Source organism: Salvia hispanica, chromosome 3 (assembly GCF_029641045.1).
Source record: "Salvia hispanica isolate PSC_SH4W2 chromosome 3, Shi_PSC_v1, whole genome shotgun sequence".
Taxonomy (NCBI): Eukaryota; Viridiplantae; Streptophyta; class Magnoliopsida; order Lamiales; family Lamiaceae; genus Salvia; species Salvia hispanica.
In genome coordinates, this window is record NC_142694.1 from 4,531,802 (window position 1) to 4,554,627 (window position 22,826).

Genomic DNA, 22,826 nt, shown 5'->3' on the forward strand with positions numbered 1-22,826 from the left:
GCCAGCAATTAGTACCCGATTCAACCCAAACTCGAAATAAACAAAAAAAAAACCCCTTTTACATACCGATCGCCGACTTATTGCTTCAAGTTGATGAAACCCGTCGCTTCGGCTCGGAAATTTTTTACCAGTAGCGGAATGCTTGGAAGCAGACTGAGAGCTAAGACACCACCGTTGCACCGCTGGCTAGGGCCTCCAGTGATTTCAAATTTGTGGAAGTGCAAAATGTGTGGTGAGAAAGGGGGGAAAGAATAATTACACGGGTTAATTTTGGAATTGCAGTGATAATATTTTTGTGTTTTTTTATTTCCAAATTTTAATAAGTCGGTGTTCATTTAGAATTGAAAATTGACATTTAGGCTTCCAACAGTGCACTACATATTTAAAACAGAAACACCGAATGGCTGAAACTTAAAATGTCAAAAAACCATTTCTGACCATTTCCAACAGTGCACTACTACTCTCGATTGGTATGTATTGTTTTCTAACTACAAATAAATAAATAAAAGGAAGAAATATAGCTTGAATTTTATGTAGTAATTTTTAAAATTATGCAAATAACAAAATTTAAGGTACTTTATAACAATAACATTAATAATGTAATACTACAAGAGTAGTAGTAGTATTAATAATTTAATATACCCTATAGTTTTGAAAAATGAATAGTTAGGATGTTGCAGACACCTGTATTTGAAGTGTGAAACACGTTTGGAAAATAAGCATTGCACTCTTCGCAACAAAGCTTGTACATCAACGAGCCATCCTTAATTCTTCTTCGTCTTCTCTCTCAGCACTTACACGTATTGCACAGAATATACACACAAATCTCAATCTCACACTCTCTCTCTGGATCTTCATGTTATCTATGTAGATTTCCCCAATTTCTCAAACCCTAAACCCAAATCTGCTGCCAATTTATCTGCCCTGGCCTGAATTTCATCCAATCTCGGCCGAGATCGATCCAATTCACTCCAATTCTAAACGTTTCCAAAGCTGGAGCAGCTAAAGACAATCGGCCGGGAGCTCGCAATGGGCTCCCAAGGTGGATTCGGGCAGTCTAAAGAGTTTCTCGACCTCATCAAATCAATCGGCGAGTCTCGATCCAAAGCCGAGGAAGACCGCATTGTATTGCGTGAAGTGGAGACCCTCAAACTCAGGTTGAACGACCCGAACACCCCCAAACACAAGCTCAAGGAGTACATAATCCGCCTCCTCTATGTCGAGATGCTCGGCCACGACGCCTCCTTCGGGTACATCCACGCCGTTAAGATGACGCACGACGAGAACTTGCTGCTCAAAAGATCTGGATACCTGGCGGTGACGTTGTTTCTGAACGAGGATCATGACTTGATTATTTTGATCGTGAACACGATACAGAAGGACTTGAAGAGCGATAACTATTTGGTGGTTTGCGCGGCTTTGAATGCGGTGTGTAGGTTGATCAATGAAGAGACGATTCCAGCTGTTCTGCCGCAGGTTGTGGAGCTGTTAGGCCACCAGAAGGAGGCGGTGAGGAAGAAGGCTGTCATGGCGCTTCATCGGTTTTCTCAAAAGGCTCCTGGGTCGGTTTCCCATCTCATTTCCAATTTCCGGAAGGTGCTCTTTCTATATTGTCAATGTATCTACAAGTGTATTACTTATATGTTAAAGATCTTAGTTAATGCTAGTATTATAATAAATTACTCGCTTAAAGTTTTAAAAATGGTGGTATATGAAGATTAATGCTACTCCTTTAATTTGAAGATTGAGCTAAGTCCAAACTCTTGCTAGCTTGTACTAGCATTTATCAACCACAGAATGGTGATAAATCTAAAAAACATGCTTGGTTTGCAGCATTTAGGACACTGATATAACTTCCATCCTTTAAAAATAAGTCTGGCTTTATTGAAGCTAATCAGTTCTTAAAAGTGGGCATAGTAGAAATATTTGAATTGTTTATATTATGCTGTCTATCAACGATTTACCTTAGATCACCCTTAAACTTAGTGAATAAGAAAGTATTGCAGGAAACAATTAATTATTTTTTCCTACCAAATAATTTTATTGCAGAAACTTTGCGATAATGATCCTGGGGTCATGGGCGCTGCTCTTTGCCCTCTGTTTGATCTTATTGCTGCTGATGTTGACAAATATAAGGACCTGGTAGTTAGTTTTGTAAACATTCTTAAGCAAGTAGCTGAGCGCAGGCTACCAAAGAGTTACGACTATCATCAGATGCCTGCTCCATTCATTCAGGTGAGACCATGTTTTCCTTATCGTCTTATGCATTCGCATCTAGCAAGTTTTTTTAGTTTGGTCATGGTTTAGTGGAAGATCAGGCTTAGAAGATGAGTTATAAATTTTCCCTTATGGTTATGCTTGTGGTGGGATTTGAATACCTGTACTGTTCAGAGTAATTTCGTCTCATGTGGGTTCATGAGGTTACTTCTTTTGTTTTTTTACTTCTTCCATATAAAACACAAGCATCTTTTCTTGACTACAACCCTAAACTCCCTACTATGCTACCAATATGTACGTGCTGTATTGTGAATATGCTCCTTAGTCCTTAGTGAAGGCCAAAGCAAAACACAACTGCAGAGTATGTAGTTTTTTTGCATAAATGTAGGTTTGCAAATGTTCTCATTATTCATATTTTTAATACTCCTAAATAGCCTTTTTTTTTTCACAGATTAAATTGTTGAAAATTCTGTCCCTACTGGGTATTGGTGACAAGAAGGCCAGTGAACAAATGTACACAATTTTAGGTGACATAATGAGAAAATGTGATTCAACAAGCAATATTGGGAATGCCATCCTTTATGAGAGCATTTGTTGCATTTCATCATTACATCCAAACCCAAAGTTGCTTGAAGCTGCTGCTGATGCCATTGCAAAATTTCTAAAAGTAAGTCTTCTAAAACTTGGAGATATTCTGGAATCAAATTTTTATGGTTTTTTTGTTAGATAATAGCTTGATTCATGTCTTTTGGTCAGAGCGACAGCCACAACCTGAAGTATCTTGGTATTGATGCTCTTACTCGACTAATAAAGATAAACCCAGAAATAGCTGAGCAGCACCAACTGGCTGTAATTGATTGCTTAGAGGTAAGATATGGCGTTTCTATTGATGAAAAATGGATTTAGATTGTTTCTGATTTAATTTCAAATACAAAAAAATTGTAATTTCCATTTCATGGTAAATATGATTCTCATGCTTCGTAACAGTCTGTTATGACTCAAATTGGCTGCCATGCCAGGATATCACATATAAATTAAGTTAGAATTCACCTGTTATACACGACTTAAGTTGCATTCTAGAATATTAGGCATGATAACTTGAAATCTGAATCCAGTAAGCATATGAGGTTTGCATTGACCATTGAATTGAAATCAAAGGTACTGGACAATGTATAAGGCACTGAAATATGTTACCTTCGAATATGTCAGACAAGATTTGTTACCTACAGTGCTGTTTTTTGGCTTGTCTTGTTTGTAGTTGTTATCCTTTATCTGTGTTATACATATATATTTTTAATTAGAAAAGTTAGCATTGATTGTTCTTACTTCTTATCAAGTTTGGCTAAATCTGGTAAGGACTTCTTCTGAATTATGATTAAGTTATTGTTTCCTTTTATGCTTCTGAAAAATTTATTCTATATTTTGCAGGACCCTGATGATACCCTAAAGCGAAAGACATTTGACCTGCTCTACAAAATGACCAAGTCATCAAATGTAGAAGTAATTGTGGACCGTATGATTGAGTATATGATAAGCATCAATGATAGTCATTACAAAACCGAAATAGCTTCAAGATGTGTTGAACTTGGTGAACAGTTTGCTCCAAGCAACCAATGGTTCATACAGGTTCTCATTGTTTTGTTATCTTGAATCAGTTGTTTTCAATTTTACCTTCATATATGTGGAATTTTGATTTTCTGTTTTTTTTCCCTTTTCCAGACCATGAATAAAGTATTTGAGCATGCAGGCGACCTGGTGAATGCTAAAGTTGCACATAACTTGATGAAGTTGATTGCAGAGGGATTTGGAGAGGATGATGATACTGCAGATAGCCAGCTTAGATCATCTGCTGTATGTTTTCTTTTGGCACCTGAAATTGGATATTACCCACATACTTGGTCTCCTTTCAACTAATTATCAGTTAACTATCTCCTGAAATCATTAGTTTGTCAATAAAATCTTCCATGTGTGATTAACTAGCTTTTATTTTACTGTGCATCATGTTCCTCCAAACCTTGTTTTATTGCCAAAGAGAATGGAGACCTCCTCTGAGACAGACAAGATTTAGTAAAGCCCACTTAGCAGTAATTTGTTTATTGGTGTAAAATTTGATGATGAAGTAATGGTTGTGCTCATTTAGTATTTCTCATCATAATATGCTATTCTCTATCGAGTGCAGGTGGAGTCTTATCTTCGAATTATGGGAGAGCCAAAACTACCATCTGCTTTTCTTCAAGTATGTTACTGAACACCCAAGATTCCATCTTTTATCATATTTTATGCCCCAAGCTTTGAAATGGCAGCTTGCCATCCTAATTTTCTTTTAACCAACTATAGTTATACTTAGTCTTTCAATTTTGTCACCCTCTCTCAAAGGCAAACTTGCTCACCTCTCACCATGCCTTTTGTATTTTCTAATGCTGCAGGTAATTTGTTGGGTCTTAGGAGAATATGGGATTGCAGATGATAAATATTCTTCCTCATACATCATTGGGAAGTTGTGTGATGTTGCAGAGGCACACCCAGATGATGATACAGTGAAGGTAGGTATTTCAAATTGTGTGATATATCCTGGGCAGTAACATTGTTCCTGTGTTGTATATGGTACATATTTTTGGTGTATTACTCGGGCTAATTGTCTGTCCACGTCTCTCTAAGTTCTGAAAACTGAAAACGTTGTGCATTGATAATAATTTTGTACACTCGCGCTCACCCCGTGCTTTATAGTTTCTCTTAGCAGCAATTGTGTGCCTAAATAAAATGTCATAACATTGTGATTATTGAATTGTTTTTGCTGTATTAGTTGAATTAAGCATTGGGTATACTTGGTTATTTGTTAATAATTTCAGTTATAACCTCTTGTGATTTGAATTATATCTAGCATACAAGGGAAGAGCTAATAGATTATTCAACAATAAGAAAAAAAATTAGCTTTTGAATGACTTCCCAGATGGTAATATCTCATGCATTTGAACCAACTGATAATAAAGAATGCTTTATTTAATGAAAAGGGTTTTTATGGAAACAAACTCAAACAGGGCCTCATCCCAGTTATCCTGCAAATTTAATTGGCTCCATACCACTACTCAATTATTTTATTATATTAACTTGATTATATTTTCCTGTTTGTAATATTTGTTCTCCTGCTTGTTTGAAGGCATATGCAGTGACAGGAATTATGAAAATATACTCATTTGAAATAGCGTCTGGGAAACCTGTGGACTTACTGCCCGAGGTAAACAATCTGGTTTTTGCTGATGGTGTTGTCTGTAAATATATGTCTTGAGTATTATCCGTTATATCTAGATAGCATACACATCTCTAGTGCTATTGTTGATGACTTGATGATATGAATTTTAGATGTCTGTTATACGCACTTATGTTATAATCACATCTTTGCTTTACATAACTTTTTGTGAGTGGCACGAGGATTCCTACCAGTTTCTGGAAATTTTCTTCTCTATAATCCCGCACTTGATCACTATGATATAAGAGAATCTCATATTAGTGGCATCTTACTTTCGACAGTGCCAGTCACTGATTGAAGAAATGTTGGCATCTCACTCAACGGACCTTCAGCAGCGTGCTTATGAGCTTCAATCCATCTTCACTTTAGATGCTCAAGCTGTCAAGAAAATAATGCCTATGGATTCAACTTGTGATGACATTGAGGTAACATTTTCTTTCAGATTCAAGGATTAGTTTGTTCATCCTTACTACTCCTCTGTCCGGCATTAGGAGTCCCATTTATGGGCGGCGCGGGTTTTAAGAAAGGTTAAGAAAAGTGGGTAGAAAAAAGTTAGTGGAATATGGGTCCCACTTGTATATATTAGTTTTAAATGAAATGTGAGTAGAATGAATTAGTGGAAGGTGGGACCCTATTACCATTTATGGTAAAAGTGAACCGGGACTCTTATTTGCGGACGGACTAAAATGGAAAAACGGGACTCCTATTCGTGGACGGAGGGAGTAGTATTTAATAACTCATTATTGGCTTGACATATAATGAATGCAAACTTTTGAAGAGCCCCCCTCCCCCCAAAATCTTTTCAAGTTTCAGATAACTTCTCATCTAAATCTGAAAGCCGAACTTGATAGTTGAATGGCTTATGATTCAATAGCAAGTAATTCAATATAAAGTTGATGATGACCTGACTGCAATATTTGTGTTCTGAGACTATTCATATCATATGATCCATCTTAGATCAGTTTACGTATAATGCTTGCTTGTTTGCTGCCTCTCTTGCTGTTTTTGGTTATATCAAGTGTCCACCAAAGCTAATAATGCTTTTTCAATTTTTTGCAGATTGATAAAAATCTTTCATTTCTAGATGGTTATGTGCAACAAGCAATAGAAAATGGTGCTCAGCCATATATCCCGGAGAGTGAGCGCTTAGGAATATCAAGTATTAGCAATTTCAAGAGTCATGACGAACACGAACCATCCACACATGCTCTTAGGTTTGAGGCCTATGAGCTACCTAAACCATCATTGCCTCATAACATTCCTCCAGTATTAGCATCATCAACTGAGCTTGTTCCTGTTGAGCCATCATATGTCGCTGATATCTTGCATCCTACTTCTGCTCCATCAGCTTCTGATGCTGGGTCATCCGAACTGAAACTACGGCTTGATGGGGTTCAGAAGAAGTGGGGACGACCTACTTACTCCTCTCCTGCACCATCTAGTTCAAGCACCGATCAAGTGAAGGTTCAGAATGAGATACCCAGACCAGATTCTGCAAGCAGTTCAAAACCAATAATACATGATACGGCATATATTTCAAGAAAGCAGCAAATTGAAATCTCTCCGGAAAAGCAAAAACTCGCAGCTTCACTTTTTGGGGGCTCAGCAAAATCTGAGGGCAGACATCTTCCTAGCCAGAAGAATTCGAAAACTCAGAATCACACTTCAGACACTTCTCGTTCATCGAAGGCTCCAGCTCCTGACACTGCTGTAAAAACATCCCAGCCACCTCCAGACTTGCTGGACATGGGTGAACCATCTATTGCCAGCAGTACACCATCAGTAGATCCTTTTAAGCAATTCGAAGGTCTGTTTGATTTCACACAAGAAACAACCCCAGTAAGTACTGGTGGAGTTGATGGTGCTACTAAAGATTCCGATTTTACATCTCTTTTTGCGGACATGTCTCTATCTGCTCAGAGTCATATTGATCCAAATCCAGAACCAAATGGTCTTCGGGGAAACAAAGTTGAACCTTCAGGACATCAATTGAACAAGGGGCCGAATTTGAAGGAAGCTTTGGAAAAGGATGCACTCGTAAGACACGTGGGAGTGACACCATCTGGTCAGAACCCCATCTTATTTAAAGATTTGCTTGGCTAGATGTTTGTGTGGAAACCTGGATACAATTGGATTTGTTGAGGATAATTCTCCGCCTTGGGTTCTAAGCCATGACCAACGAGGATGCAATCTAGCGACAGCAGGTCAGGAACTGAAGCCCTCTGGTATTCGTAGTAGTTTTCAGCTCTACTCGGTATTGGTTGGTGGGAGAGCATTCCGGTATGTAGAAAATTCAGCAAGAGGTAGACAGTACAGGTTTTTCGTCTGTCGATACGTGTTTATCATCCATGTGAACAAATTTTGAAACATTAAAGGGAGTGCTGGAGACGCATTGTTGTGTCTTTATTTTCACGATGTAATAAAAAGTAACGCTGTTATATCGTCTTCAACTGTTATTTATAGAACATTGATTTATTTTACAAAAGGGAGTTATCTCATCTCATGTTGTAATATTACTCCATTAAAATTGTTGGGTTGGTGGCATCAAGTGATTTCGTTGATTGCATTAAATTATGATTTTGCACTTAAGTTCATGATCATGACTTACTAATTACTGTCTCAAAATTTTAAATTGTAGAGTACTTGGATAATTGTTTCTCTTCCAATAGTAGGAGTATAATATATGGCTAACAAATGACAAATTAAATATTAGTTAAAATCTATCATGGTCCAATTTCAAAATCTACATTAATCCTAAAGACTGGCATTTATTATTAGAGCATGTATATCCGCGGTTCATAGCACAACCTTGCTTGTTCAACTGTTAAAGCACGATGATGAGCACGCCAAAGTTACATGCCTTCACGTGCGTCGTGCTAACTTCGTTGCTCGCCGTGTGACATAATCATTAATTTGGTATTTAAATTATGCAGTTATTTTTACTATAGTAATTAATTTTTTTTTACTATTTTTAGTAATTTTATTGTTTAATTTAACTGAAAATAAAAGGTTTAAAAATTTTGGCCTTTTTATTGTAGACTCGTTTCCCGCCTCTTTGCCTCTCTCGCTTCTATCACGCTGAAACCAACACTACGACTCTGTCTCCGACAGTAGCAGCTCAATTTCAAATTCTAGAAAGGGGCAAAGCGGATAAGGATTAGAATGGAAAATAGCGGATCTGTCCCTGGATCGAGGCAAACGAATTTGAAGAAATCATTCGATCGCAGCTTGCGCTCCTTGTTTACTGCCTGCTCATATGAGGTGAGGGTTTTTGGTTCTCGTCGTAATTGATTTTAAACTTCGCAGCGTTGACGGTGCTGTAGTTTATTCGCATCGCGGCATTCTCCAATTTTTTTTATTGTAATTAATTTTGTATTTCACACCATTAAGGAATTCCGTAAAGCTTTTCCGAGTTTTACTGCATCTGAGCAGGATCGCCTCCATCAGCTCTTTGCTCAGGTAATTATTAAGTGTTCCACTCTCTCTCATTTTAATGTTATTTTAATAATTATGTGGTATGTGAGGTCGAATTTAGAAAATTCATGCTGCGGCCTTAAAATCTTAATGTTATCGTCTCAAAAAGAGTGTTAGAACAATGCATCTTAAGCTCATATGGTGGTGAAATATGTCTCTTGCTTTTGATATTTTCTCATATTCTTTGGTATGCACCCAAGTAGAATTGATTGAAAATGCATAGCACGGGGGAAGCATTTATTTGCTTGTTTTTTGTTTGATTTTTTATGCTTTAACTAAGAAAAAGAAAAAAACGAAATAATGTGCTCTCTTTTTAAATTCGTAAGAGTTGGAATACCTATATTTCTTTGAGTTATGATTGGCTCATGTTCAATCTATACGATCCATATGGAAGCTGGCGTTTCAAAATAGAATTACATTAGTTCAAAAAGTTCATCAATAAAAGCATAAACTAAGCAGGATATTTGTAAGTGGGGGGGGGCAATAGGTTACATAGAGATAAACAATGCTTTATCTACACTCTGTTGCATACTTGTCACTACTTGGTAGTTATTCAGAAAATGATCTCTCGGCTAGGGTAGTGCATCTACATTATGTTGCAAGCTTATTAGGTATCCAACACAAAAATGTGTATTTGGCCATTGCCGTGAATCTCATGCACTATATTTATTTTGCCATTCATATGTGTACATTTTAGTTTTTAAAGGTTTATGTCAATCTCTTACTTCATGAAAATACTAACCGCCACTACTTTTTTGCTTTAATATACTTCAGGTTGTCTCTTCGTTGCATCAAGATATTGAGGTATGAAACATAAATAGTACTATTTGTTTGTCTCCTCATTCATTTAGAAACTGACGTGGGGTCCAAGCTTTGGCTGTTTAATTCGTTTGAGTTTTTACCTGCCACCCATGTTTCAGTTTATGTCTGTATGTCTTTTTCTTGCTTACTCTCTCTCTCTCTCTCTCTCTCTTATGCGGTTCTCTAATCTTAAATGTGATACGTAATACTACTTCTTTGGTGAGTGCTGCATGATTGTCCTGTTTGCATTCCTTTATGGTGAAATTTATGGTATGGGACTCAAATCTTGCAAAGATTATTTTCCCAGTTTCCTTGTCCAGTGGATAAACTGCTGCTTGTATTCTTAATGTTGTACTTAATCGACTTTATCAACAATTTTACATTTTCATAAGAGAGAAATGTATTCTGACTTATTTGAAATAATCATCAATATCGAGATTAGCTTATATATCTCTTATCTTGCAGGAACAATTTGAGTCAATATTTGTCGGGACACAGGTATTGGCCCAATGTTCTAGAAATAAGTTCATATTTAGCTATAATAGGTTCTCTGAAACTTCTTATGTTTTACTGTAGGCAGGAGAAATTCTTGATACTGTAGAAGAGCTAGTGGAAGAACAGATTCTGGATCCTCTACATTCTAAGAAGTATGCCTCTATAATATATCAGTTATTAACTTTGTAAACGACCTTCTCCTACAAAATTAGTTGCTAACATAAATGGCTACATGTGTATATGATCCGGTAATTCTTTTAGCAGTCATAAAGCTCATAAATTTTGCTGTCTATATTTCTATCTAACTTTTCTCCATGCAAAAATCTATGGTAGAAACTCATGTCTTGTTAGACTTTCTAATTTTTTGTTAAACATGTTTTGTGAATAGACAATAATGACTGAATACTTGCAGGAGTAATGTAGAAGAAACGGCTAAAAAACTTTTGGAAGCAAAGAAAAATGAGGTCAATCATTTGAAGGAACTATTGGAAAAGGTGAGCTCAGAGGACAAGATTTCAATACTTACATTAACTGAATAGCCAAGTGTGATTAGAATTAGTAGCTTAAGTTACAATTGTCCAGAATGTATATTCTACAGATGCTAAAATATGTTAGTTTGGGATTTCTTAAGTTGTAAATTGCAATAAGTGACAAGTGTGCTTAATGAATGTGGATTATGGAGCTAATGATTTGAAACATAGAAGTATCTAACAGTTGGTCCAAATAGAATAGATTAATCTAGTTTGTCTATAGCTGATCGATGAATTCATTTGTCTTCATTTGGTAGTATACAGAGTAACAAAGATAACACTGATGGTGTGAAGCATATAAAAGTTAACTGCTTTCACTAGAGTAGACCAGACTTTATCAACTTTGTCTTCTTCGCTGTAAGATTGGGGAAGATATGAAATAACTGTATCTTGCGTTATTTCCTTGATTACTCTCTTGAATGTCTTCTAATTATTCAACTGTTACACTTTTGTATGTCGCCTTCCTATTATTCTGTTTGATCAGTTAGTTCATGAGCAATTGTGATTAAAAATTTTACTTATTCCTGGCACCAAGAAAACTTTTTTTTTTCTTTTCTGTCTTATAACCCTCCTTTAGATAAGAGATGCATTCCTTTTGTTTTCTATTTTTTCCGATCAGTTTTATGGAGAACTTTTTTGCTTATTTTACCCTTCCTAATTATTTTAATCAGGCAGAAAAAAGGAAATGTGAAATGAAAGCACGTGTTGAACAACTCAAGAAAGAAAAGCAAGATTTCTCAAGAGCTGAAAATCTTGTAAATGAGGTTTGATTTCAGTTGATCTTTTATTTTGCAATCTACATGCATGATTTTAGTGGCACCAACTAATGAGTTTTTCAATTCCACAGTTAAAGAACAACAACCTGAACTATTTGACTGGTTACCAGACTTAGCCTATCAACATGTGAATGCAATGAACATATTTCTGAAGGTTCGTATAGTATTCTACTTAGACCTTTTCTTTAGGCCAACAATTAGATCACTAGATCTTTGTTTCAGGATTATGCTTCACTATCAGTGGTGCCCGGGAGGTTAATACCTGATTTGGTTTGGAAAATCCATGAGTTTGTATTACTCTCATTAGTACTTTATATGATCTTCTTCTTTACGACTTTTACTTTCTCGCAAAACTTTCCAGTATTACAGATTATCTAGTCTATTTTCCTATCTTGCCTCTTAGATCAGCTCAAAAGTTTCTCTAAAGCTCTCGAACTCTGCTTTTTAAATATTTGGCTGACTTTTTTCCTGAGAGCTGAACTCCATAATGAAATTATGCAATCTGTTAGCAGTTGACCAAATAAAAAAACACGAAATACACAATTTTAATCTTCCTTCTATATCACCAGTGCATTACCATGCATGATATAGATAGCCTAAAAAAATATTTGACTTGAACCAGAGTACAATCAGCTTAAGAAAAAAAACCTAATCTTGTTAGATGCAGCCACAACACCAAATCCACACCTACCCCATGAAACATTTTGTTATTAGAAACTCATCCTCTTATGTCATGGCCGGAAGTAGTCATCCTCTTGAACACCTTAATCATATCATACCGTAACACACACACATTGCATGATTGAGAAACGATGATCCAAATATACGACACATGGATCATCTAAGGATCCCACCATTGTAGTTACCTTTATCTTCTTACCAAGTAGCTTATGAGTTGGTTAAATGTGTGAGTTTCCAGATACACTATTTTATCACGAAACGTAAGTTTATTGTCCATTCCTTGTCCGTATACCCATGAATCTAGCTGACTAGTACAGGGGAATATGAAAGCCTGGCAGTGCATATGTTTGTTTATACAAATGTTTATCACATTAATATTTTACTCACATACTTTTAGCAGTATTCATGGCGGTTGACTTTTCGAATAACTATTGTATAGTCGCTTAAGTTCTTAGCCTTCTTTACAGCATCATTAAATGCCAGCATTTGACCTGTCCTTTTTTGTCTGATCTCATCACTTGTTTAATATGAAGATAAAAACTTAGGATGATTGGATTTTTATTATTATTCTGGGTTTTGTTATGCAAAGTCATTGTATCATCTTGATGCCAGCTTTTATTTAGGTTGTTTTTTATTAGGGTCAGAATCAGTGCTACCATCTTTGGTGTATGCAAGTTTCTGATGAGATAATAAAAAAAGTTGTGGTTTGGCAGGTGATGGTTTCTGAAACAAACTCTTGTTTTTTTATTAGATAGTGTGGTCAACTCTAAATTAAAATTGAATTCTTGCAAATCATACTAAATAAATGTTTTTGACATTGATGACAGAAGTAGACACTTGGAAGAGCTCTTGTTGCTGCCTACATACGACTTCGTGGAGATTGTGACAAACGGCGTTCGATATATCTTTGATTAAGTTTACTTTTCATTTTCTTTAATCAATGGAGATTTGGGAGTTTGACGTTCTTACATATGATCATAGTCAAACAATCAATCAGATTGAGAGCATAGTAAAGATCTTCTGGTGATTAAATCAAACAATGTGTGGTGAACATGAACATGTATTTGTTCGGGACGAACAAGAATATAACTCGATCATTTTCAAATAGACTGCAATCTTTTCCTCTCCGTGACTCGGTCAGAAAGTTTGAGTATCTATGTGGAGGGTCTGTGATTGCTCATGTATGAATGAGTCGACCATTACAAATTTGAGAACGTTAAACATACATATTGAACACTCAGCCTCAACCCTAAGAAAAGAGCAGTCAAAATCTATGATGAGCAGTGGTGGAACTAGGAAATAATTTTGGAGTCAATGAAATCGAAGTAAACAAACAAGGGAGAACGAATGGAGAATGAGGTTTTCCTTTTAACATTAATAAGAGTTAAAATTGTAATTTCACAAATTAGATATATGTCTTCTTCCAAAAAAATTTTTTAGATCGTATGGTAGCCATAAATAAAAAGTGTTGTGTATTGAAGCACAGTCCCTGCTGTGCACAGCAAGGGATCCTTCCCGTAGATGGACCATCCTTGTAATTTAGAGTGGTGTTTATTGCTTATATTATCTTACATAAGAACAGTATGAATTTTGCTAGACTCCAAATTGAAGTTAATGTTATTCCAGATTATCCACACAATATCCATATGTTACTAGTTTTATCTAATAAAAACTGAATTCTATATTAAGTCGTATATGATTATTTTCTAAGATACTGCCACAAATGATAAGTAAATTATATAATTGTATAGTATGGAATATTTCTTCATTTTTCTTAATTCCTGTGGATGTGGTATATCCATTCCCATATTTCACAATAGTGATGGATCCAAGCTGGATATGACAAGACATTATGTCCTATATTCAATTTAGTGTTTTAGTATTTGGTCATGTGTTGAATTTGCAGTGGCCACATAGTTATGCTGTCAATTGCGACTCCAATGTCTACAACATTTCAATCTTTGAACATCTAATCAAAAGATAACACTTTAGCAACGGTTTACTTTGATTTTCAACTTAGTCATGCAAACAATTCTAACATGTTGAAGTATATAAATCCCAACAAATAATATAAACACATGAAATCAAGAATTTAAGGTTTGCCAAAACTGAGACTATAGATTTTCATTGATTGCCTTGCGGACTTCTTCGCATAGCAAAAAAGCTAAAATACAAAGAATTTGTCTAGCTATATAGCTACTTATTATAATTATTATCCCTGTAGAAGAAATGTGAATAAATATTTTTCTCAGTTTCTTGAAATTCTTTATCTACAATTCTCTATAACTGTGGGCTGCCTCCATTTGTTGATCAAAGGCAACAGAAAAAGATGATGTCTCTTTATTACTAGTCTCCCACTTGGCAGGAAACATGCTTTGCATTTGGACTCATTTCTTGAGAGATATTTTGATTGGCAGACCATTCTGGGGAAGAGGGAAGGGTCCATACTGAACTCCATTCTGTGGGGCCATCATAGAAAACCTGCAAAAATTTCAACAATATCTTATCATCTTCACTCCCATACTACTTCTATTTTAGGAGAAATTGTAAGAGTTGATGTTGTTTTAACCTCAACCTACCTGTATTTTGTGGTGAGATGATGTAATAAAACCAAGATCTCCAGCTTGGCAAGCTCATTCCCTGGGCATGAGTGGACCCCACTGCCAAATGGGATGAATGTATTGGGCTTCACAGGAGCCTGCATATCAACACAAAATACTCTTTTTCAGTGAAAATATTAAAAAAAAATGCAATCTTGAAACAAATAGGAGTATATCTTTTTACATGAATGAACAGCTTGTGGGCCTCAATGTTTACCTCAAATCTTGAAGGATCAAACTTCTCTGGCTCAGGGAAATTTTCTGGATTGTGGTGGATGTTTCTGAAAAGTGGCAGCACCTTCCACCCTTTTGGAATCAGATATCCTGTCAAAAATAAAATTTGATCTCAGTAAAAATAATTTCAATAGTTGAGTCTCATTCTAATTTCTAACTAACTAAATAACTAACTAACCATTAAATTCAACATCTTCCACAGCTTCTCTGAAAGTGAAGTTCAAAATTGAGGCAACTCTGAGTGTTTCTTGAATGACCCTTGAAGTCAAAGGCATATTCCTTGTGTCATTCCAATTCAAAACCTTCTCCTCACCACTTTCCTCCTTAGCCTTGATTATGGCCTCTTGCTCTTCCTGTGACAAAAAGATACCACCTTTGTCAGTTTTCAGACAAGTTGGAATGTAAAAGTGAGTTAGGACCATTTTTTTTGAAAGATTCTTACAGTGACTGCTTGCAGCACACTTGGATTTTCTGCAAGATACTTGAAAATCCATGTCAGGATGCTGGCTGTGGTGTCACGAGCGGCGAAGATGACCCCGATTATGTTGTCTGCGATCTGCTCATCGGTGAGCCCCTCGGACTCCTCCATGAATGATCCCAAGAGATCAGTGTATTGCTCCTTTGTGGCCCTCCTAACTGACAGAATCTTTGCCAAGATTCTTGACAGCTCCTTCCTTGCCTTCATGGCCTTGTGGAAGAGCGTTCCCGGGAGGTTGATCGGCATCGAATTGTACCCTTTTTCGATGATGTAATAAAACCTCTTGAGATCCTCCCTGTACTTGGCTTCCTCCGTTCCAAGAATCGACAGCAATGCCACATTGAACGCATACTGCAAAACAGAGGAGTCAGAAATATGTTTTCAAGAAACAGAGCAAAAACAGAGTGAAAAAACAGAGGACTCTGTTTTTGTACTACAATTAATCACTCACTGTTTTCATTTCTTGGAAAGTGGTGATGAGGTTTCCATCCAATGAGCGGAGGGTGTCGACGGCGATGGACTCGATGTCGGAGACGATGTTCTTGATGGCCTCGGGGGTGAAGGTTCGGAGCACGAGCTTCCTGAGCTTGGCGTGGTAGTCGCCTGTGTTGAAGAAGATGGCTTGCTTTCCCAGCATCCTCTCTTTGCTAGCCGGGAATGTGGGCTTGAAGAGATGAGCATTCGTCACCAGCACCTGCCTCGTCGCCTCCGGGCTCGCGATCATCACGCAGGGGTAGCCCAGTATGTGGCTCTTGAATATGGCGCCATACCTGTCATAAAATTGAATCTTTATTAGTAATTTGTACGTGATGATGAAGAAGAGAGACTGGAATGGAATAAAAATTGGATCTTTATAAGTAATTCGTGTGTGATGATGAAGAAGAGAGACTTGAATGAAATAAAAATTGAATCTTTATTAGTAATTCATGTGTTTTTTAGCATAGAAATGATGAAAGGTGTTGAGAGAGGCTCACTTCTTGATTTTGGAGGAGAAGAAGGTGTTGGGGTTTTGGGAGTAGAGTTGGAAGGTTTCACCGATGTAGGGCCAGCCGAGGGTGCCGGGGGGGAGGGGGAGGGTGGGGTGGGCGGAGGGGAGGAGGAGCTTGAGGAGGAAGAAGGCGGCGACGGCGGTGGCGAGGAGGGAGAAGAATAGGGAGATGGGATCCATGTTTGTGTGAGTGTTGTTGATGGGAAGAAGTTGGGGGGGAGAGTGGGTATATATATAGGGGATGGTAGAGCACCTTTTTATTACACACGGAATCTGAGTCCAGCTCATGCACTTTGTAGCTAGAGAGAGAAAAAGAGGTTTTTTGTGTTGTGTTTTGGTATTTTCTATTTTATGTATGAAATAGTACATGTGTGCGATGAGAGGTTGAGGGCCATGTGAGAGGGACACGCAGAAAGGATTAGGAGATATGAACAAAAATAGAAAAAATTAAAAAAAAAAAACAAAAATTGAAGAAATAAAATAAAAAAAGGGATATGGTGTTGACCATAATAGCTAAAATTGGTGTAGTTGAGGTACGATTTATGATTAGAGTTGCGAGGAAACAACGCTTCAATACCAAAAAATATTGAGGGATGCATTTTCCCAAATCCGTACCATTTGTTTTTTATTATTTCCTATTTTTAATCTACTTCTCACATGTTATTCTATACATCTTATTCTAATTAGTACCTTCTTCTGTAGTGATATTTGGATGTAATATTTTGGGGGTTTTGATTTTTATTTTATACATTTTTTTTGAAATTTTATAAATATTTCATTGTTCATCTAGATGTGCATTCAGTTTCATTTCCCTTTATACACCTTTGTTTAGTGTTGCTTAGTTGCCAGTATTTTGTTTTTGATAAAGAGTAAAGAGTTTGGGTGATTTTATCTTTTAAATCCATCTATAATAGTATTTACTTAATAAGTTATGTGGGAAAAATTATATTTTTGGAACGGAAGGATATTATTTATTATATTTCATATGCTTATATTTTGTTATGCTCGTGACTCGTCCATTAGTTTTGTAATGATTACAACTTTTTTGGATTTTAATAGTAATAGTACTTTTTAGATTTGTTTTCAATTTCATTTTTCTTAATACACCCCTACCCCTATTTAATGTTGATAGAGATTATATGTATTTTGTTTTTTAATGAACTGTTCAGATTAATCTATAAAGATTTTGGTTTTGATAATTTTATCTTTTTAAACCCTCCAATGATTTACTTAATATGCACAAAATGAAGATTAAATTGTGTTTTTGGAGCGGATGCAAGAAGTGATACTAGCTAGTACTATTTGTTTATTTTCTATTTTTATTCTATATTAAATCAACTTGCCCTATAAATAATTCTAACACATCTTATTCTAATTGTTAGTACTCCATTTCTTATTTTTGTGTATTTTGTGGGTGAATCTTTTTAGTTCGACTTTATGAATGTTTTGTCATGTGCTATGTGATTTGTGGGTATTTAAAATTTATCTTTTTTTAAAAAGTTGCTATGAAATCACTCATGTCAAATAAATACTAAGATTGATAGATAAGATTAGCGTGTGTGATATTTATCTCTTCGTATCTTTTTATAATCCTTTTTAATAATTTTTGAATAAAGCATTTTAGATTTTAGTAGTGTGATTTTATCTCTTCGTATTTTTTTATTAATCATTCGTTGTTTTTTGTAATGATTTTTGAATAGAGCATTTTAGATTTTGGTATATACTTTTTCTCTATTTTAAAGTACTCCATCTCAATGCCCACTTATAAGTCAACTTTCTTTATTATAGTATGTGCATTCAATTTCATTTTCCATAATAACCAATAGTACTGAGGTTTATTGTAACACTTTTTTTTATTGGATAGAGTTGTAACATCTGAATAGAAAAATAAAAGACTCCAATAAATATAAAAACAAAAAATAAATTTTTATCCTCTTAATTTTCCTTCACAAAATATACAGTCTACCTGCATTTCATTTGTATCAAAACATCCCTTGCGAGTTCTAATACACTTCTAAACATGTACTTATGATTACTTAAAAATAAGAGAATATAAATATTAGTGAAGGGAATTTCCCTCTAAAAAATTATAGCAAAGAGTAATTAATGAGTTTTGCCCTTTTCAATAAAAATTTAAAATGCTATTTTCTTCGTTTTCTCATAATTAAGGCGGAATTTTTTAGCACAGAATTTAAGAAATGAATATTTAATACGTTAAGTAGGTAGATAAAAAAGTACGAGAAAAAAAAAAGTAGAGATAATTGAGTAGAGTGGGAAAATTTATTTATTATTACTCCTATAAAGCAAAAGGGAATCATTGCCAAAAGACCAAATCAAACAAAACCATTATCAATTAGAGAAACAGTTGAGAAAAAGAAGCAGAAAACAATATGACAAAAAGATGGATAAGGATATTTTTTAATATTATTAAAAATACTAATTTGTGTGTCTAATTATATCACAACGTTTCATAAAATTAATGTTCTTATTGTTGGTGCCTCAACTAAAATTAGGGGGATACAAATATAAGCATCCTAAAAAGCAAAAGATGAAAATTGCTCTCAACTTTGGGATACTTTCTTTTATGTCCTAAATTATAGTTATTTTTAAAAATTTCTAAACACTGGTAATTCTATCCAAATTTTTATATCTTTAAAAGATAAGGCCATGCTTAGTATGATGGAATAGAATGAGGAGGGAATGGAATGGAGATGAGAATGGAATGAAGGTGGGAATGGAATGACAATTTCATTCCATTCTTGTGCTTGGTGAATGTAAGGTTTACAAATGGAATGGAATTGTTATTCCTTGATTGATTTCATTCCTATGCTTGGTAACTACAAAATAATATATGAATGGATTGGAATGAAATATGAATAATTAATATGTTGATTCTATAAAAAAAATATTTATTCAAAAATATTTTTGTCAATATTTTGGATCATATAAATTTGTACGATACACGTAAAGTCGTAAATGAGTGTGTGCATATGTGGTGTATGCATGTGTTGATGTGTGTGTGTATATGTGGTGGTGTGTGAGTTGTTTGTGTGTGTGTTTTGCCATGTGCGTGTTGTGTGTGAGTTGGTGTGTGTGTGTGTGTGTGTTTTGCTCTGTGTGTGTTGTGTGTGCTGTGTGAGTTGTTGTGTGTGAGTTGCTGTGTGTGTGTGTGTTTTGCTCTGTGTGTGTGTGTGTTTGTGTGTGTTTTTTTCAATTATTAAAAATTTTAAAATTTTAATTCATGCTAAAATTGAGATGATATTAAATTTAAATATAATATTAAATAATATTTATATAATTTTGTTAAATTTTTAAATAAGAAGAAAGGAAAATGAAATGGAATGGAATGACCATTCCTTAGTTAAATGGATGGAATGGGTATTCCCATGTGGAATGGAATAGTGATTCCTAAGGAAAAAATTTACCAAGCAAAAGAATGGAATGGAGGTAGGAATGTCATTTCATTCCCCCATTCCATTCCATCATACCAAGCATGACCTAAGTTTATTATAGTGAAATGACATCAGAGAGAAGATAACCACGCTCTCATAACAAGATTTATAAACGACAGTGGTAAATCAAATGTTTTTTCCCCAAAAGATATGCTGGCAAAAGCAATTAATCAAAGTTAGTAGATGAATTTTGACCATAAATTAAATTATGGTGTTGAATATCAAGATTTATAAATGAGAGTGGTAATCAAATGTTTTTTTCCCAAAAGATATGCGGGCATAAGCAATTAATCAAAGTTAGTAGATGAATTTTGACCATAAATTAAATTATGGTGGTGAATATCAAGATTTATAAATGAGAGTGTAATCAAATGTTTTTTCCCCAAAAGATAATATTCTGGCAAAAGCAATTAATCAAAGTTACTAGATGAATTTTGACCATAAAATTAAGGTGGTAAATATCAAGGTAATGAAGTTTGCTAGTAGTACGTAGTTAACTTTTCATAATTCATTATCTTTATTCAATCTTTATTGATAGGAGTTATAAAGGTCACTGAGATATCAAAAATATTTGAATCATTGAAGTAAATAAGGGGTCAACTTAACTATTTTTTTTTTTTATTTACGTAAAATTTTCGAAAGTAAATGTCTCAAACGAGTTTATATATATACTTAATACAACCTTATAAACATACAATTATTAAAAGCAAAAGCAAATAATTTAGAGTGAAAAATGGAAATTTTGCCCAAATATATGTTGGTAGGCACACATTACATATGAATTAACAACTTCAAAAGCATCATGAAATGAGTTCGAGTGAAAAACAAGAAAGCATTATGCGTGTAATTTTTAATATGATTATATTAATGTAGAAAATAGTGAAAGCATTGAAATTTGAATAGAATGACAATGGCATGAATGGAAAACTCAACATTTAAATATTTTGTAATGAAAATTTATTTTCAAAGTCAGGAAAATCTGCTAAAACATGAAGGTCAAGAAGAGGATGCATAAATGAGATACTAGAAATCGTTTAGTCACTAAAAAATACTCCTAGTATTTATTTAAGAATTAATTGTTGATTAAAGTCACGGACGAAATAGAAACTAAAGTTGATGCTTAAAAAAAGAAAATAATAACAAAATTATTAAAATGTTAATTTTAATTGTAGTAAGTAGTTAGTCTATTAATTTATATGATACATATTATGTGATGCAGTTCTAGCAGTAGATGCCGAAACGGGCCGAAAACATTATGTATTAAAATGACTTGAAATATGTCCGGTGTTTGCATATCGAGCTAAGAAGTCATTCTGATATACCATATAAAACTAAACCCTAATAAGTGAATAATTTATTTGTATTTAATTTGCAATGCGTCTGTGAAAGAATAACTTGAAATTCGTACAATGATTTAAAATGTGCATGGTGACCTGAAATTCATACAATATAGGGTAAAAGGTTAAACCCTAGTATATGAGTTATACACTAGATGGGTGACAACAAGACAATATCATTTGGGTAATCCATTTTCATATCTAATGATCCAAATTAATAATTGAACTATCATCTAAGGAAGAGTTTTTTGCTAGTTTGACCCATATGCTATAACACTATCTTTATAAAATTTTATACAAAACACAAAAATGATTTGGAGATATCTTTTTCCTCAATTTTCAGTTTTAAGTATTTCATTTGTACCCTACATTTTGCTGTACCAAAAATTTAATTCAAAACGACTTCCATTTCATCAATTTATCATTGCGTTGAAAACTAAAACTTCTCAACCAAATAAGTTTTTCTATATGAGCTCGTTGTGAATCCAATTTGAATCACATGAACTAACAACTTTGTTGATATTCAATTTGTTCATTATTCATTGTTTATTTTGGTGGAGTGTTTGACTAAGATTGCTTAAGATTTTTTTCAACCATACTATTTATGTAAAATAAATAGAGGGTCGAAAAACTACATTAAATTTGATTCTCCGAGGCTGCAATCAACTTCGTGAAGGATTGAATTCACTTCCAGTATTGGCAATGACCTTCTTCATTGTATCTGATAGCCCGACATTATTGTTATAACTCATTTTGACTTGGGAAATAGATATCAGAAGCGATTTCTTTGTTTCTTGGTCAAATTGTTTTAAACTGTGAAACATGTTGTATGAGTGGGAGACATGCTCACAAAATTTATATTCTTTTGCATAATTGAAAAATGCTACTATTAAACAAAATTTTATTTTCTGTTTTTTCTGGTCGAGTAAGGAAGACATAAAAAATGCTGCAAAAAAATGTGATACTGCTAACAAAAAAAACAGAGGTATTCAGAGCAGCAAAGTATTAGTAGTAATTATTATACATATAAAGTCGGTACGGCCATCTTTCCATGAAGCATATCTATTGGAATTTTAAAGGAGATTCGTAAATTCATTTGTTATCTAAAATAAAATTTATTAATCTTTTATTATTTTATTTAGAACTTAATTAAGACTCGAATTTGCCCGAATCATGAGAAAGAAGTAGTAACATATTCGAACTAATGTTCGGTAATATAATAAATGTATACTTAATTATTTAAAAATGGTACATATAGACGAAATAAAAATGGTTCATATTCTAATATGAAGATATAGGCCCACAAGCCCACCCATAATTTTGAAATTTACTAGAGATATTTTAATAACTTTATTTAAATTGTAATAAAATAAAAACTTGTAAACTACTATATTATTATCGTATATAATTGTCTAAATTTAAGAATTTGAAATTTGTGCGTGATGAATATTAAGTTATCAACCCTATAACTAATTCATTTATCTTTCTTTGACATTCTTATTTATTTTGAAATTAA

At 34.4% G+C, this 22,826-nt stretch overlaps 3 protein-coding genes across 4 annotated transcripts; 2 read left to right on the forward strand and 1 right to left on the reverse strand.

Moving 5' to 3' along the window:
• Positions 1 to 704: 704 nt before the first annotated feature.
• Positions 705 to 7,949, forward strand: LOC125214679 (AP-4 complex subunit epsilon). The gene is made up of 11 exons (XM_089068548.1): positions 705 to 1,596; positions 2,050 to 2,235; positions 2,669 to 2,884; positions 2,974 to 3,084; positions 3,646 to 3,843; positions 3,937 to 4,068; positions 4,397 to 4,453; positions 4,644 to 4,760; positions 5,375 to 5,452; positions 5,746 to 5,889; positions 6,524 to 7,949. Exons 1-11 carry the CDS (start codon positions 1,030 to 1,032, stop codon positions 7,565 to 7,567), a joined length of 2,850 nt encoding a protein of 949 aa, XP_088924674.1. The 5' UTR covers positions 705 to 1,029; the 3' UTR covers positions 7,568 to 7,949.
• Positions 7,950 to 8,494: 545 nt separating this feature from the next.
• Positions 8,495 to 13,348, forward strand: EMB3006 (embryo defective 3006). 2 transcript variants are annotated; one of them, XR_016137144.1, is made up of 10 exons: positions 8,495 to 8,725; positions 8,855 to 8,923; positions 9,713 to 9,742; positions 10,205 to 10,237; positions 10,316 to 10,386; positions 10,647 to 10,728; positions 11,436 to 11,528; positions 11,612 to 11,694; positions 11,763 to 12,934; positions 13,049 to 13,348. XR_016137144.1 is itself a non-coding variant. In XM_048116991.2 (9 exons), exons 1-8 carry the CDS (start codon positions 8,627 to 8,629, stop codon positions 11,654 to 11,656), a joined length of 522 nt encoding a protein of 173 aa, XP_047972948.2. In that variant the 5' UTR covers positions 8,497 to 8,626; the 3' UTR covers positions 11,657 to 11,694; positions 13,049 to 13,348. The 2 variants fall into 2 exon arrangements, 1 of the variants encoding a protein (XP_047972948.2); XM_048116991.2 differs by lacking the exon at positions 11,763 to 12,934 and having other exon boundaries at positions 8,497 to 8,725.
• Positions 13,349 to 14,319: 971 nt separating this feature from the next.
• Positions 14,320 to 16,736, reverse strand: LOC125215547 (abscisic acid 8'-hydroxylase CYP707A2-like). The gene is made up of 7 exons (XM_048116990.2): positions 16,508 to 16,736; positions 15,985 to 16,303; positions 15,498 to 15,884; positions 15,234 to 15,408; positions 15,039 to 15,145; positions 14,801 to 14,919; positions 14,320 to 14,702 (listed from the first exon to the last, which is right to left on the reverse strand). The coding sequence occupies exons 1-7, from the start codon at positions 16,699 to 16,701 to the stop codon at positions 14,609 to 14,611; spliced, it is 1,395 nt and encodes a 464-aa protein (XP_047972947.2). The 5' UTR covers positions 16,702 to 16,736; the 3' UTR covers positions 14,320 to 14,608.
• Between the last annotated feature and the right edge of the window lie 6,090 nt (positions 16,737 to 22,826).

What these genes read in the sequence shown, in the direction of transcription:
- LOC125214679 (XM_089068548.1), top strand. Translation starts at nt 1,030, where the DNA reads ATGGGCTCCCAAGGTGGATTCGGGCAGTCTAAAGAGTTTCTCGACCTC. An exon ending in CTGTAATTGATTGCTTAGAG is followed by an intron (nt 3,085 to 3,645) that starts GTAAGATATGGC and finishes TATATTTTGCAG; the next exon opens with GACCCTGATGATACCCTAAA. An exon ending in GCAACCAATGGTTCATACAG is followed by an intron (nt 3,844 to 3,936) that starts GTTCTCATTGTT and finishes TCCCTTTTCCAG; the next exon opens with ACCATGAATAAAGTATTTGA.
- EMB3006 (XM_048116991.2), top strand. Translation starts at nt 8,627, where the DNA reads ATGGAAAATAGCGGATCTGTCCCTGGATCGAGGCAAACGAATTTGAAG. An exon ending in TGAAGGAACTATTGGAAAAG is followed by an intron (nt 10,729 to 11,435) that starts GTGAGCTCAGAG and finishes TATTTTAATCAG; the next exon opens with GCAGAAAAAAGGAAATGTGA. An exon ending in CTGAAAATCTTGTAAATGAG is followed by an intron (nt 11,529 to 11,611) that starts GTTTGATTTCAG and finishes TCAATTCCACAG; the next exon opens with TTAAAGAACAACAACCTGAA.
- LOC125215547 (XM_048116990.2), bottom strand. Translation starts at nt 16,701, where the DNA reads ATGGATCCCATCTCCCTATTCTTCTCCCTCCTCGCCACCGCCGTCGCC. An exon ending in GGAAGATGTTGAATTTAATG is followed by an intron (nt 15,146 to 15,233) that starts GTTAGTTAGTTA and finishes TATTTTTGACAG; the next exon opens with GATATCTGATTCCAAAAGGG. An exon ending in CATCTCACCACAAAATACAG is followed by an intron (nt 14,703 to 14,800) that starts GTAGGTTGAGGT and finishes AAATTTTTGCAG; the next exon opens with GTTTTCTATGATGGCCCCAC.